The following is a 13,116-nucleotide window of genomic DNA, read 5'->3' as shown; positions in this document are numbered from 1 at the left end:
AGCTGGGATTACAGGCGCATGCCATCATGCCTGGCTAATTTTTGTATTTTTAGTATAGACGGGGTTTCATCATATTGGTCAGGCTGGGCTTGAACTCCTGACCTCAGGTGAGCTGCCCGCCTTGGCCTCTAAAAGTGCTGGGATTACAGGCGTGAGCCACGGCGCCCAGCCAAGATTTACTTTTTGCATGTACTTTTTCTTTGTTAAATATTCATATAAAAGCTGCCACATATATAAATTTTAATTTGTGCAACAAAGGTCACCTATTGCAGCCTTGCTTGGCTATCATTTTTGCTCCATCTTGCTTTCTAACTCTGAGGTGACAAATGAGCTTGGTCCTGATTAAGAGGGAAATACCACACAATATTACCAACACCTTTGGTTCCTCTTCATAAAAAGAATCATATGTGGGCTTGCTTAGCTTGTAATATTTTAGTCTGTTACAGTGCTGAAAATACATAATTAGACACTGTGCATATTAAGCATGATTCTATGACAGAGAGGAGAACAAAGGGGAAATGCTGAAGGGGAATATATGTGCATTAATAAAAGGCAATAACTCATTTGCAGTGGATTACACAGAGATAAGAACCTCATTAAAGAACATTTTAGTTATAGTATATAGCTATAACTAAACTATAGTATATAGTATCCAACATGTTAACATCTGGACAAACAGAAAGAGAGCAATTTCACATTACAAAGGAGTGTGATGACTACACATCATTTCACAATGGAAAACAGTGAACAAGAAAATAGAAAAGAAACATACTGACAAGATCAGACATATTTTTAAATGTGCTGCATTTAATGCAATCCAAGACTATCAACAATTTAGATGCTGTGACAACATGCCACTGCCATTTGTGGCAACAGTTAAAGCATCTTGCACCGATTACTCAGTGACCAAAAACAGGCAAACAAGTAATGCAACAAAATGACTAATGTGTTCATAGTAACATACAACAGAATAATCTTCCAACCACAGCATTCTTCCCAGAGTTTGAAAGAATTATGGCATATGGACTGGAAGGACACAAAGTGCTTACAGTATTAAATACTAAGATATTTACTTTGGCACAAAATTTGTGTTCCAACCAAATAAAATGAGATTTCTTCTAAAACACATATCTTTAGTAAGGTAAAAACGAACACATCACAAAATCAGTATGTCCACAAGAAAATAAAAAATGTTACAGTATTTTTTCATTTGGAACAAACATGAAGACAGAAGAACAATCATTGCCAAATTCAGGACACTACAAGGAAAGAAAAGTGCAAAGAAAAACTGCATTGATTAAGCAGATCTTCTAGAAACAACTTTGGGAAAGTTCATTATTAAAGACAAAGAGTTGTCTTCAACTTCCTTCTAATTCATAAAGAATCCTTTTAAGAAAGTCTACAACTGGGGTGGTCCCTAATCTGTAGATCAAGTTGTATCAGGCTTCTCCATTCCCCGAGCTGGCCAGGAGTCAATGCAGGGAGTGGTATGAGGCCAGCAGGATTGAAGACAGCTCTTACTGCCCTGCTGTCAACTTCAAGGCTTTGGGAAGTGAAATGCACCTCTCTTGCTCAGGAAGAAATTGGGTAGGGTTTCTGTTCCAAAGTCAACTGTTATGACTTCAACACAAATTTTTAAAAAGCCACTCAATTCAAGGTTTTAAGCAGAATGACATGAAAAGTGAGCATGCACATTTATGAATAAGGTGAAAAGGGGGTGGGAGGAAGAAAGTAAAAGGCCACAGAACATGTGTTTGGCTGGCTGCCTGGCTATGAGGTGAATTTTAAGTAACTTTTCAGGCCATATTTACCTGAGGGGTTCAGACAGCATTAGAGTATGGCCTCAGTTTGCTTTCCAAAAGTATGCTAAGTTACATACGATACTCTCTTTGAAAGTTAAACAATAGATCAAGAGACCTGGTACAAAGGATTTCTCATATAAGTAACTGGTAGAGAAAAATTAAAATGTAGTTTTGTATATTATATTTTTGAGACCAACCCTACTGAAGAATTCTCTATATATGGACCATGATATGCAGCTAGAAATCACCAAGCAGAGATGTTCCAAGTATCAATTTTGTGACAGGTAATGTGACTTCTGCTTCCCTTTATTTCTAACTAGCATGGATATCCGATTTGCTTTTGGCTTTAAGTCCAACCATAATTGGGCTCATAATGTCTTTTCGCTTTACCTCTTTCTGCACATCCTTTGCTTGGTTTTCTGCCTTACTGAGAAGAGTTTTTAAATCAGCTGAATCCCGAAGATGCTGTTCTTTCAAGGATCCCACTTGATTCTCAAGTTCTTTCCTAGACATTTGAAGGATGCTGAGATCACTGGTAAGCTCTAAACTCTGCTTCTGAGAACTGCAATATAAATATTGACAGATAGTTATTCACAGGTAGAAACTGGACACAGAAGGAAGTCCAGTTTCTTATACATTTCACTAGAAGGGATAGAGTGGATTTCAGAGAAAAAAAAGAAAAGTATAAAAAAGAATGAAATATTTTCATTCAATAAGCAAAAACCATCAAAACACTAAAAAAATGCAAGTTTAAAGGTGTGTCCCATCAAATATACACAAAGGTTGAAATTTTAAAAACAGAAATAGGAGGTAATTAACTGTATATTTTGTTGTATCAAATTGTATTAATTTCATCATGAAAAGACTCAGTGTAGGTCTTCTACAGGAAAAGAACACACATGTTTCAACAATTTCTTTTAAGTTTAAATACTTGACAAATAGAATGGGGGTCTGAAACTTAAAGCTTAGGAGTCACTGTCAATTCAAGTAAAGATAAACCTGTTCAAATGAGAAGACACACCAAATTGAGAAAAGAGCATAAGACAAAGAAGTAGGAGGCTGAGTTCTAGACCCCTAGCTCTGCCACTATTTAGCTGGGGGATATTAAGCAAGTCACTTAACTGGTACATTTCATTTTCAGAGTAAACACTTCCTCAGCTCTTAGACCTATACCAGATACCACGTAATACAGACATAACTAACACAAGCAGAGTCTCAGTGCCCTTCACTGCCAAATAACAGGATTGAATTCATTAACTTCTGAGGCTGTTCCCAAGGCTAATAAATTCTATGATCACTTTTTTTTTTTTTTTTTGAGACAGAGTTTCGCTCTTGTTGCCCAGGCTGGAGTGCAATGGCGTGATCTCGGCTCACTGCAACCTCTGCCTCCCGGGTTCAAGTGATTCTCCTGCCTTAGCCTTCTGAGTAGCTGGGATTACAGGCATGCGCCACCATGCCTGGCTAATTTTATATTTTTAGTAGTGACGAGGTTTCTCCATGTTGGTCAGGCTGGTCTCGAACTTCTGACCTCAGGTGATCTGCCTGCTTCGGCCTCCCAAAGTGCTGGAATTACAGGTGTGAGCCACCACAGTCTCTATGATCACTTTTATAACTGGATGTTAAAAAAATCTGACTTACAACATATGTGGAGAACAGCTTGATATGTGTGAACAGAAATTCCTTCTTTAATTCCTTCTTCCGTAGCCCAGACAACAGAGAATAAAAGGTCTGTACGGTATAGCTGTGTTAGGGAATTTGGCTCCCATAAATAGCTAAAGGAGTATAAGGTTTTCAAGGTGACAGTTTTACATCTTTCAGAATGGATCATTCAAGACTCAGACTCACTACTGTAATTGAACTACTACAGAGTCTGAATCCCATTTTGATTGTACACTTCACAGATTCTTTGGGGTGGGTCTGATGTTGTCAAGCCAATACAGCTAGGAATTAAATGGCACATAAGACCCTGTAAAGGAAGACTAGCTTCTAAATACTACTTAAATGCTGGGGAGGCTTATCAAGCAAATTTAGGGCATCAGAAAAGTTTAAGAAAAAGAATTAATCTGTCTTAAATACTTTATGTGAGTTTAGGCAGATGATCTGACCAATGACTTATAGGCCCCTTTCTGGGGCCTAATATTTTTAAACCATATGCTTCTACTCACTAGGAGTTTGTAGGCTTGCTTCCCAACACTTAAAATTGGAAATAATTGAAAACAGTATTTAAGAATCTGCCAGATTCCAATTAATCACATCTTAAAAATAAGGGATCTAGCCTGAATCATTAAAATATCAATACTTTCGGCCGAGGGCAGTGGCTTATGCCTGTAATCTCAGCACTTAGGGAGGCCAAGGTCAGGAGTTTGAGACCAGCCTGATCAACATGGTGAAACCCCCTCTCTACTAGAAATACAAAAATTAGCCAGGCATGGTGGCACACACCTATAATCCCAGCTACTTAGGAGGCTGAGGCAGCAGAATCGCTTGAACCTGGGAGGCGGAGGCTGCAGTGAGCCGAGATCATGCCACTGCACTCCAGCCTGGGCAACTGAATGTGACTCTGCCTCAAAAAAAAAAAAAAAAAAAATTATGAGTTGAGTGCAGTGGCTCATGCCTGTAATCCCAGCACTTTGGGAGGCCAAGGTGGGCAGATCACCTGAGGTCAGGAGTTTGAGAACAGCCTAACCAACATGGAGAAACCCCATCTCTACTAAAAATACAAAATTAGGTGGGCATGGTGGCACATGTCTGTAATCCAAGTTACTCAGGAGGCTGAGGCAGGAGAATCGATTGACCCCAGGGGGTGGAGGTTGTGATGAGCTGAGATCGCGCCACTGATCTCTAGCCTGGGCCACAAGAGCAAAACTCCGTCTCAAAAAAAAAAAATTTATGTATATAGCTATATATGAGATATGCATAGATCTCATATATATTTCATATATGATATATATCATATACATATATTTATAGTTTTGACCTTTATTTTGTCCCATTCGTATTTTGGAATTGCTTTTACAAAGTTTTTTACATCTTATAAACAATGTAAAACATTTGTTTTTATTTTTATTCATGTTTTCTTGAGACATGGGACTGGCTCTGTTGCCCAGGCTAGACTACAGTGGTGTGATCATGGCTTATTGCAGTCCCCACCTCCTAGGCTCAAGTGATCCTCTCACCTCAGCCTCCTGAGTAGCTGGGACTACAGGCCAGGCTAATTTGTTGTATTTTTTGTAGAGATGTTGTTTCATAATGTCCACACCCGGCCGGAATAAACCCATTTTAAACTTAAATATGGCAAACTGTGGTGGTAAAATAGGACTTTACTAAATTTGCTGGAATAAATCTAATGCATTCACTGATTTGCTTGTCAAGTATTAGATACTAGAAAGATTTAACTGGTTTCAGAGAATTATTGGTCTTATATATTATTACCCTTCATACAACCCTATTTGAAATTCAGAAGATTAATTTATATCTTTCAGTAGCACAAATTCTTTTTTTTTTTTTTTTTTGTTTGTTTGTTTGATATAGGGTTTGGCTCTGTCACCCAGGTTGGAGTGCAGTGGCATGATCGTGGCTCACTGCAGCCTTGACCTCCTGGGCCCAAGCAATTCTCCCACCTCAGCCTTCCGAGTAGCCAAGACTACAAGCACACATCACTATGCCCGGTAAATTTTTGTATTTTTTTTGTAGAGACAGGGTTTTGCCACATTGTCCAGGCTGATCTTGGACTCTCAGGCTCAAGCGATCCTCCCACCTCAGCCTCCCAAAGTGATGGCATTACAGGCGTGAACCACCGCACCCAGCCTTACAAATTCTTCATTATAGTCACTTCCTGATCACGCTTACTAAAAGAAGAGATCACTGGTGTGAAAGAAAAGCAGTTGATATTTGAAATTTATTAGTTTACAGGGCAAGTTCAACTATGAATTACAGACTTTTGTTGTTTGTTCAGGGTTTCTTTGGGACATTTAATGAATCTGTATTCCATGAGTACAAGGAAAGGACATGCAGGATAATGGTGGTGGCAGGAAAAAAAAAAGCTGAAGTATTTATTCAGTATGGTTAACCTGCCAAATAGCCAAACAGAGATGGGCTGAACATTTGCTCCTGTAAAATATTTAAGTATTAAAATTAAATTTAATTTAGATGAAAATTTAAGATAAAGAAATATTTTATATCTGAAAAACAGAGAGTTCTTGCATACTTGTGCAATTCTTTTTCTTGCCGTTGCAGTTCTGATGATAGCAAAACATTTTCCCTTTTTAGAGAATGGCATTCGGTTTCCAATGCATTCCATTCCTTTCTCAACTTCTCTAGTTCACCTAAAATAGTCCCAAAACATATTAGTTAATACAGAAATATAACTTCCATAATACTTCAAAGGATAAAGGAAAAGATTTCAGAGGAGAACATACTTTTTGCCCCCTTAAAAGCAAGTAGATTTTACATGGTTAATTATTTGATTCCTGTTACTTTGCATGTATACCTCAAGGACGGCTATCAGCTTGTACTTGAACAATAGTATTTTTTTCCACTTCACTTTTATAAGACAAGCAATTTTTAACAATTTTAAAATAAAATATAAAACCGTAAAAAAATATAAATTTAAGTAGAACTTGCAGACCTGAAAATACATTTTTAGCTCCGATTTAAAAACACTGGTTTATACAACTGATAGCTAACAAAGAAAAAAAAAGCCTGCATGTTTTTTTTTTAAACAAGTTAAGAAGTTATCATTGTCAAAGGTTAAGAGCTTTATGTAAAATACATTTATTCACCTTGCAACCTTGTTGCTTCTTCTCTCTGCTGGTCCTCACACTGTTGACATCTAAGCTGAAAACTGTTTTGCAGACTTGTGATTTCTTTCTCATATTCAGACGCTGCTTTCCGCCACCGCTCAAGCTCAGCTCTCACCTTCTTAAGCTCTTCTTGTAAAGAAGCAATGTCAGTGTCCCGCTCAGAGGCAACCTTTTCTGCCGCTTGATGAAGGAGCAAAATTTCATCTCGGGCACTAAGCAATTCATCTCTGGTACTTGTGATTTCACTGTCCTTCTCCTCCCGGAGATTCTCAATATCGATGTGTAACCTCTGCAATTGGGCTGCAAAAGTATATCCATCATTTTCTTGGCCCATTAGAATAAAAGAATAATCCATACAGGATTGTAGCTAATGCATAACCTGGGTTGTCAGAGCTGTTGCTTTTGATTAAAGTGTATAAACAATCCACGTTTGATGCAGAAAGCGTCAAAATACAGATAGCAAAGAGGAAAAAAAAACCAAAGTGATCTTTATCTCCCCAACACACAGAAAATTACTTCTGACATTCCTTCTGGATTTTTTCCTATGCATTTATAAACATGTAAAAACAAACATTAAATAGGGAGTGATCACAATATATGCAGTGTTCCCTATCCTTCTGTTGATGAAACTCTTTCAACAAAAAAATAGTTATAGTATATATAACTTATTTGCCCAACCCTTTATTTTTGACATTTTAGGCTGTTCAGTGTTTAAACACTATATACAATCCTTTTTTTTTTTTTTTTTTTTTTTTTTTTTTTAGGGTGAATCCTATGTGTAGAATTGCTTGGTCAAATGGTAAGCAATAAAAGCAATAAACAATTGATGCCCTTGATTCGTTTTTCTGTTCAAATGTCAATTCTTTAAAGAGGCCTTTTCTGATGACTCATGTGAAAAACAGCTCACTGTCATTCTCTGGCTCTTTACTCTGCTTTATTTTCCTTTGAAGTCCTTATTGGACATCATATTATCTATTAATTTGCTTATTGTTTATCTTTTCTACTGGACTGTACACCTCATGTGTGTAGGGCATTTGTTTTGCTCACAGCTGTCAGGTATTGGGGATACCCCAATATCTAACACAGTAAACAATCAAGAATTATTGGTTGAATTAATGAGTTAATAAAATTAATACTGCCTCATTGAAGGGTTATATAGATTTTTAAAAATACCTGGTTTTGTGCTCATGACCCAAACTGGAAACAATTTGTATAAAATCAAACTTGGCGCAGAACAAGAAAATTAATATTGGTTACCATATTATAAGGAAGTTGTAGATTTAAAAAGTTCCAAAGGAAAATAATTAATTACAAGAGGATTTAGGGATGGGAGAAAGGGAGGTTGCTACATAAGTAAACATTAAGATATTAGACTTTCTAAGTTTGTAGGAAGGACTGAGAGGTAACAAGTTTGGAATCTGAAAGGGCACAATGGCCAGAGAAGATGATCATGATTTGTTGATACAGTCGTGAAATACACATGCTGGCACCAGGGGGCACTCAATGATGCCTGGGCAAGACAGGTTTTAAAAAAAAGGTAGCACTATGTCACAGAACCTTTAGGAAAAATTGCCCCTACACAGTCTACGATGAAAATAGAGATCCAAATCAGATTTATGTAAATTAATGGATAATGACATTAAACTACAATAGGAGTTTTAAGAGCTTTCAATTTAAAAACACATATGACATACCCTAGAAATTCTAATCTGACCAAAATAAAATTCTAATTTTAAATAACTCAAATGTTCCACTCAAAAAATAGGACCCCAAAGACTAGTTTTTCTCTGTGATATTTTTGGGCAAGTATCTTGGGCCTCATACAATGACTCTCCCTTCTCTTCTGAATAGTGATTACTTGTCTATTTAATTTCTTCCCCACCTATCTCTCAAGCTAAAATTTTAAAACAACATTGGCTCCTTCTTTGACAAGAAGGCAAATTAATTTTACTTTAGGAATTTTACAATGGCATGGGAAAGGAAGACCTCTCCTGGGGTATCATATAATTTCCTCATAATATACCAGGAGCTCCAGCTTGAAGTAAACATTCGACAGGCAGGGGTCTTTCTGGAAATTTCTGTAATAACCCTGCAATAGCCCAGACAAAGAAATAGCAAAATGGTGATAAGAAGAACAGCCATTATCAACGAAAATCAGTGCAGAGACTATTATCCTATTCCACATGATATATAATTTTTCTTGAGGCCAGGTGCAGTGGCTCATGCCTGTAATCTCTGCACTTTGGGAGGCCAAGGTGTGTGGATCACGAGGTCAGGAGTTTGAGACCAGCCTGGCCAATATAGTGAAACCCCATCTCTACTAAAAATACAAAAATTAGCTGGGCATGGTGGCATGCACCTGTAGTCCCAGCTACTTGGGAGGCTCCAGAATCACTTGAACTCGGGAGACGGAGGTTGTAGTGAGCCAAGATCACCACTGCACTCCAGCCTGGGCAACAGAGCAAGACTATGTCTCAAAAAAACAAACAAAAAAATATTTTCTTGCAATACAAGTGTGTTCTGAGCATTAGATGTCAATATATCTACACCACCCATCAATATATACATATACCAGCAAGCTCAAAGTGCTGACGCACAGAGTAGCTCAAACAGATTTCCTATCCAAAGGCCCTCTGTAGGAACTCACGACATAACTCAGAAAGTGACAGTCTTACCAACTCCAAATCTTCACCTCTGCTTTTTCCATTCTAAGTGTCTAATACGAGAGTACTGGACAATCTTCCCTTGAATTTTCTTTAAAAAAAAAAAAAAAAAAATAGGCCAGGCGCAGTGGCTCACACCTGTAATCCCAGCACTTTGGGAGGCCAAGATTGGTGGATCACCTGAGGTTGGGAGTTTGAGAGCAGCCTGACCAACATGGAGAAACCCCATCTCTACTAAAAATACAAAATTAGCTGGGCGTGGTGGCGCATGCCTGTAATCCCAGCTACTCAGGAGGCTGAGGCAGGAGAATTGCTTGAACCTGGGAGGCGGAGGTTGCAGTAAGCTGAGACCGCGCCATTGTACTCCAGCCTGGGCAACAAGAGCGAAACTCTGTCTCAAAAACAAATAAATAAATAAAGCTCCACCAAGAGCCGTGTTGAAATGTGAGGTTCTAGAGAATCAAAGCCATGAAAAATGGGGACTCTCTGCCTTCTTACTTTCCATTTCATTTTTTTTTTTTTTTTTTTCTGAGATGGAGTCTTGCTCTGTCACCCAGGCTGGAGTGCAGTGGTGCAATCCCAGCTCACTGAAACCTCCACCTCCCAGGTTCAAGCAATTCTCCTGCCTCAGCCTCCCGAGAAGCTGGGATTACAGGCACGCACCACCATGCCCAGCTAATTTTTGTATTTTTAGTGGAGACAGGGGTTCACCATGTTGGCCACACTACTCTCGAATTCCTGACCTCAGGTGATCCACCCTTCTCGGCCTCCCAAATGCTGGGATTGCAGGCATGAGCCACTGCGCCTGGCCTCCATTCCTTTTGAATCACTAAAAACAAACACACAATAACAATCTCAAAGAGCCTTGGGGTCTTCCATACCTTGAAGAACCTGTATTTGTTTAGTGGATTCCTCAACTTGATTTCGATAGGCTTTTCTTTCTTCTTCCAAAAGAGCTAAAAGTAAAAACACAGTATCTATTAATAGTTTTGTGAATTAATGAAAGTACTCAGAGTTGAGCAGCTGAAAATTTCTTTTAAAATTCTCTCCTAAAAGATTATTGAAAGAAACAAAAGTTAGGCAGTAAGTATTATCAGTATTAGCAGTTAGTTTAAAGATTTTAGGAGCACAGAACTGTAGTAAGTAATAAATCTATTCAACTGAGTAGTGGAGTTTTCTGGACCTGGTATCACCAAGACAATATGTGCTTTTCTTAACATGAGAAACAGTCTTGATAATTGTTAATCGCATTTTGAACTTAATTTTTTAAAAAGACTTAAAATTCTTATATTTACTGTCAAGCACATAGTAAACACTAAACTAAATAATTGCTATTTATTAAATATTTGTTCATTGTAATTTAATATATTAGCCTGGATCCTCCAAAAGGTTCAAGTTAAGTGAATACCAATTCTAATTTCTTTGAGAATTAGGAAAGGAAAGAAGTAGTAACAAGAAGTTCCTAGTTCCCTCCTGGGATGTAAATCTTCCTACTAGGCAGGAAGGCCATCTTGGAGAACATGAGGGCTCCAGAGGTCATTCCCTTTCTCATTTTAAGACTCTTTGAGATACTAATTGTCTGCAACCAGGTAGTTACTATGAATGATACAGAAATGTAAGCTCTAGGGAACTGCACAGACTCCACTGGCTTATGACCTATAGATAAGTGAGCTACTAGAAAAGAATGTGGCCAGGACATTAGCTAACATTAGGCATAACAAAAATTTAGAAATTTGAGTTTTCCTTCTGTTGTACTTAATATGCAATTAACTATTAAGATCTTTCAGTTAGTAAAGATCTTACTTGATTTTCACATCAACAGTGTGAAGGTAGAGCAACTGTAACTCTCCTCATTTTACTGACCTGAAACACAAGTTTAGAGAGGTCAAGTAAATATACCAAGATCACATATCTCATAAAGTTGTGAATCTGGAACATGCCTCCGGACTCCAAGTTTGGGGCCACCCAATTATATTGTGCTGCCTCCACACATCCCTAAAGAACCAAAGTAATCTTGATCTCACCTTGAAGTTCAAAGCATTTTTGTTTACTTGTTCTAGCTAGCTCCTGGGCTTCGATCAATTCCTTTCGAAGATGCTGTATTTCTTGCTTTGCCTCAATTTCTGACTGTGCACCCTGCAAGTCATCTGACAAAAACATGTTTATTTTAAAAGCAAGAGTTAGTATCACACTATAATCTACAATAAAAGACTGGTAATCTCTCTCATGTTTGCACATGCATAAACAACATAGAACAACTGAGTTAAATAAAACTTAGAAGCAAATTATAGTAAGCATTTTAGTAGTTGGGAGAAAATACAAATACAGTTATATATATTAGTAATCATGGTGATGACATTATAAAAATATATTAACATAAATTATATATTCACAATTTTAGCATCAAAATAGACAGTGATAGATTATAACTCATTGCTTATTAAGACTTGAAATTCAGTGAGATGAGCAAAATGCTATACTTCTTCATCAATTTTGAAATTTCTTGATAACCAGTCAGAAAAATTTCACTTGGAACTTAACTGGATATGGAAAACAAAAAGAAACTTTTCTTCAAGTAACAGCTAAATTTTAGCACAATTACCCTAGTTGTGGAACATAAAATAAAAACTAGGCTGAAAGCTCTACTGAGCCTACTTTGTCATCATCATTTCCCCAACACACACATATAACAAATATCTGAGCCGGGCGTGGTGGCTCATGCCTGTAATCCCAGCACTTTGGGAGGATGAGGCAGGCGGATCACGAGGTCAGGAGATCGAGACCATCCTGGCTAATACGGTGAAACCCCGTCTCTACTAAAAACACAAAAAATTAGCCAGGCGTGGTGGCAGGTGCCAGTAGTCCCAGCTACTTGGGAGGCTGAGGCAGGAGAACTGCTTGAACCCAAGAGGCAGAGGTTGCAGTGAGCCGAGATCGCGCCACTGCGCTCCAGCCTGGGCAACAGAGTGAGACTCTGTATCAAAAAGAAAAAAAAAAAAAAACCGCAACAACAACAAAAATCTGCTGAATATATTAAATGATGTAACCTAAGTGGTTTTACCGAAATAAATTAAATCCAGCATTCTATTTCAAATATGCCCCTTCCCCTAAACTCCTTCCTCTCCAATCATTCTGCTTTTTAATTTTTTAAAACCTTCTGCTACTGAACACTGCCTGAAATAAATACATCATCAGGTAAGCCATATTGTTCTAATGAATTCTATTTGAGTATCACCTTGGTTTATAAGTACCTCAGCATAATAACTTCAATCCATCAAAAAAGAGCTAAGAATAACTTTCACAATACAATTACAATAGGTTTTGGAAATTATATATATATATATATTCATATTCATAGATTATATCCTATTTTTCTCTCTAGAAAAATTGTATTCTGGCCTAGGCGCGGTGGTTCATGCCTGTAATCCTAGCACTCTGGGAGGCTGAGGCAGGCAGATCACTTGAGGTCAGGAGTTTGAGACCAGCCTGGGCAACATGCGGAAACCCCATCTCTACTAAAATTACTAAAAATTAGCTGGGTGTGGTGGTGCGTGCCTGTAATCCCAGCTACTCAGGAGGCTGAGGCACGAGAATTGCTTGAACCTGGGAGGCAGAGGTGGCAATGAGCCAAGATCGCGCCACTGCACTCCAGCCTGGGCGACAGAGAGTGACTGTGTCTCTAAAAAAAAAAAAACAAAAAAAAAAAAGAAAGAAAAAAATTTGATTCTGGGTTCAGCTACTCTAGTCAACTTATCAATTCTTCCTTCAAAAGGTCTTCGGGCCAGGGAAGGGGCATGTAGAGAGAGAGATTTTTCCAGTGGCAGAAACACTGTTGCATTAGCTACAAAA

At 38.0% G+C, this 13,116-nt stretch overlaps 1 protein-coding gene across 50 annotated transcripts in view; it reads right to left on the bottom strand.

Moving 5' to 3' along the window:
• Nucleotides 1–13,116, bottom strand: part of SLMAP (sarcolemma associated protein) — a 172,465-nt gene that overhangs the window by 9,898 nt on the left and 149,451 nt on the right. For 37 of the 50 annotated variants that reach the window (XM_001173848.8, XM_054680702.2, XM_009445704.5 and 34 more), the window contains 5 exons: nucleotides 11,292–11,414; nucleotides 10,149–10,223; nucleotides 6,584–6,904; nucleotides 6,010–6,127; nucleotides 2,193–2,364 (listed from right to left, as the gene is read on the bottom strand). In XM_001173848.8, coding sequence (XP_001173848.1) covers nucleotides 2,193–2,364; nucleotides 6,010–6,127; nucleotides 6,584–6,904; nucleotides 10,149–10,223; nucleotides 11,292–11,414 — 809 coding nt within the window. The remainder of the gene's footprint in view (nucleotides 1–2,192; nucleotides 2,365–6,009; nucleotides 6,128–6,583; nucleotides 6,905–10,148; nucleotides 10,224–11,291; nucleotides 11,415–13,116) is intronic. The other 13 variants (XM_054680713.2, XM_054680717.2, XM_054680715.2 and 10 more) reach the window with 1 other exon arrangement.

This window comes from Pan troglodytes, chromosome 2 (assembly GCF_028858775.2).
Source record: "Pan troglodytes isolate AG18354 chromosome 2, NHGRI_mPanTro3-v2.0_pri, whole genome shotgun sequence".
Lineage (NCBI taxonomy): Eukaryota > Metazoa > Chordata > Mammalia > Primates > Hominidae > Pan > Pan troglodytes.
The sequence above is the reverse complement of the archived record's forward strand: the minus strand, read 5'-3'. Positions and strand labels throughout refer to the sequence as shown.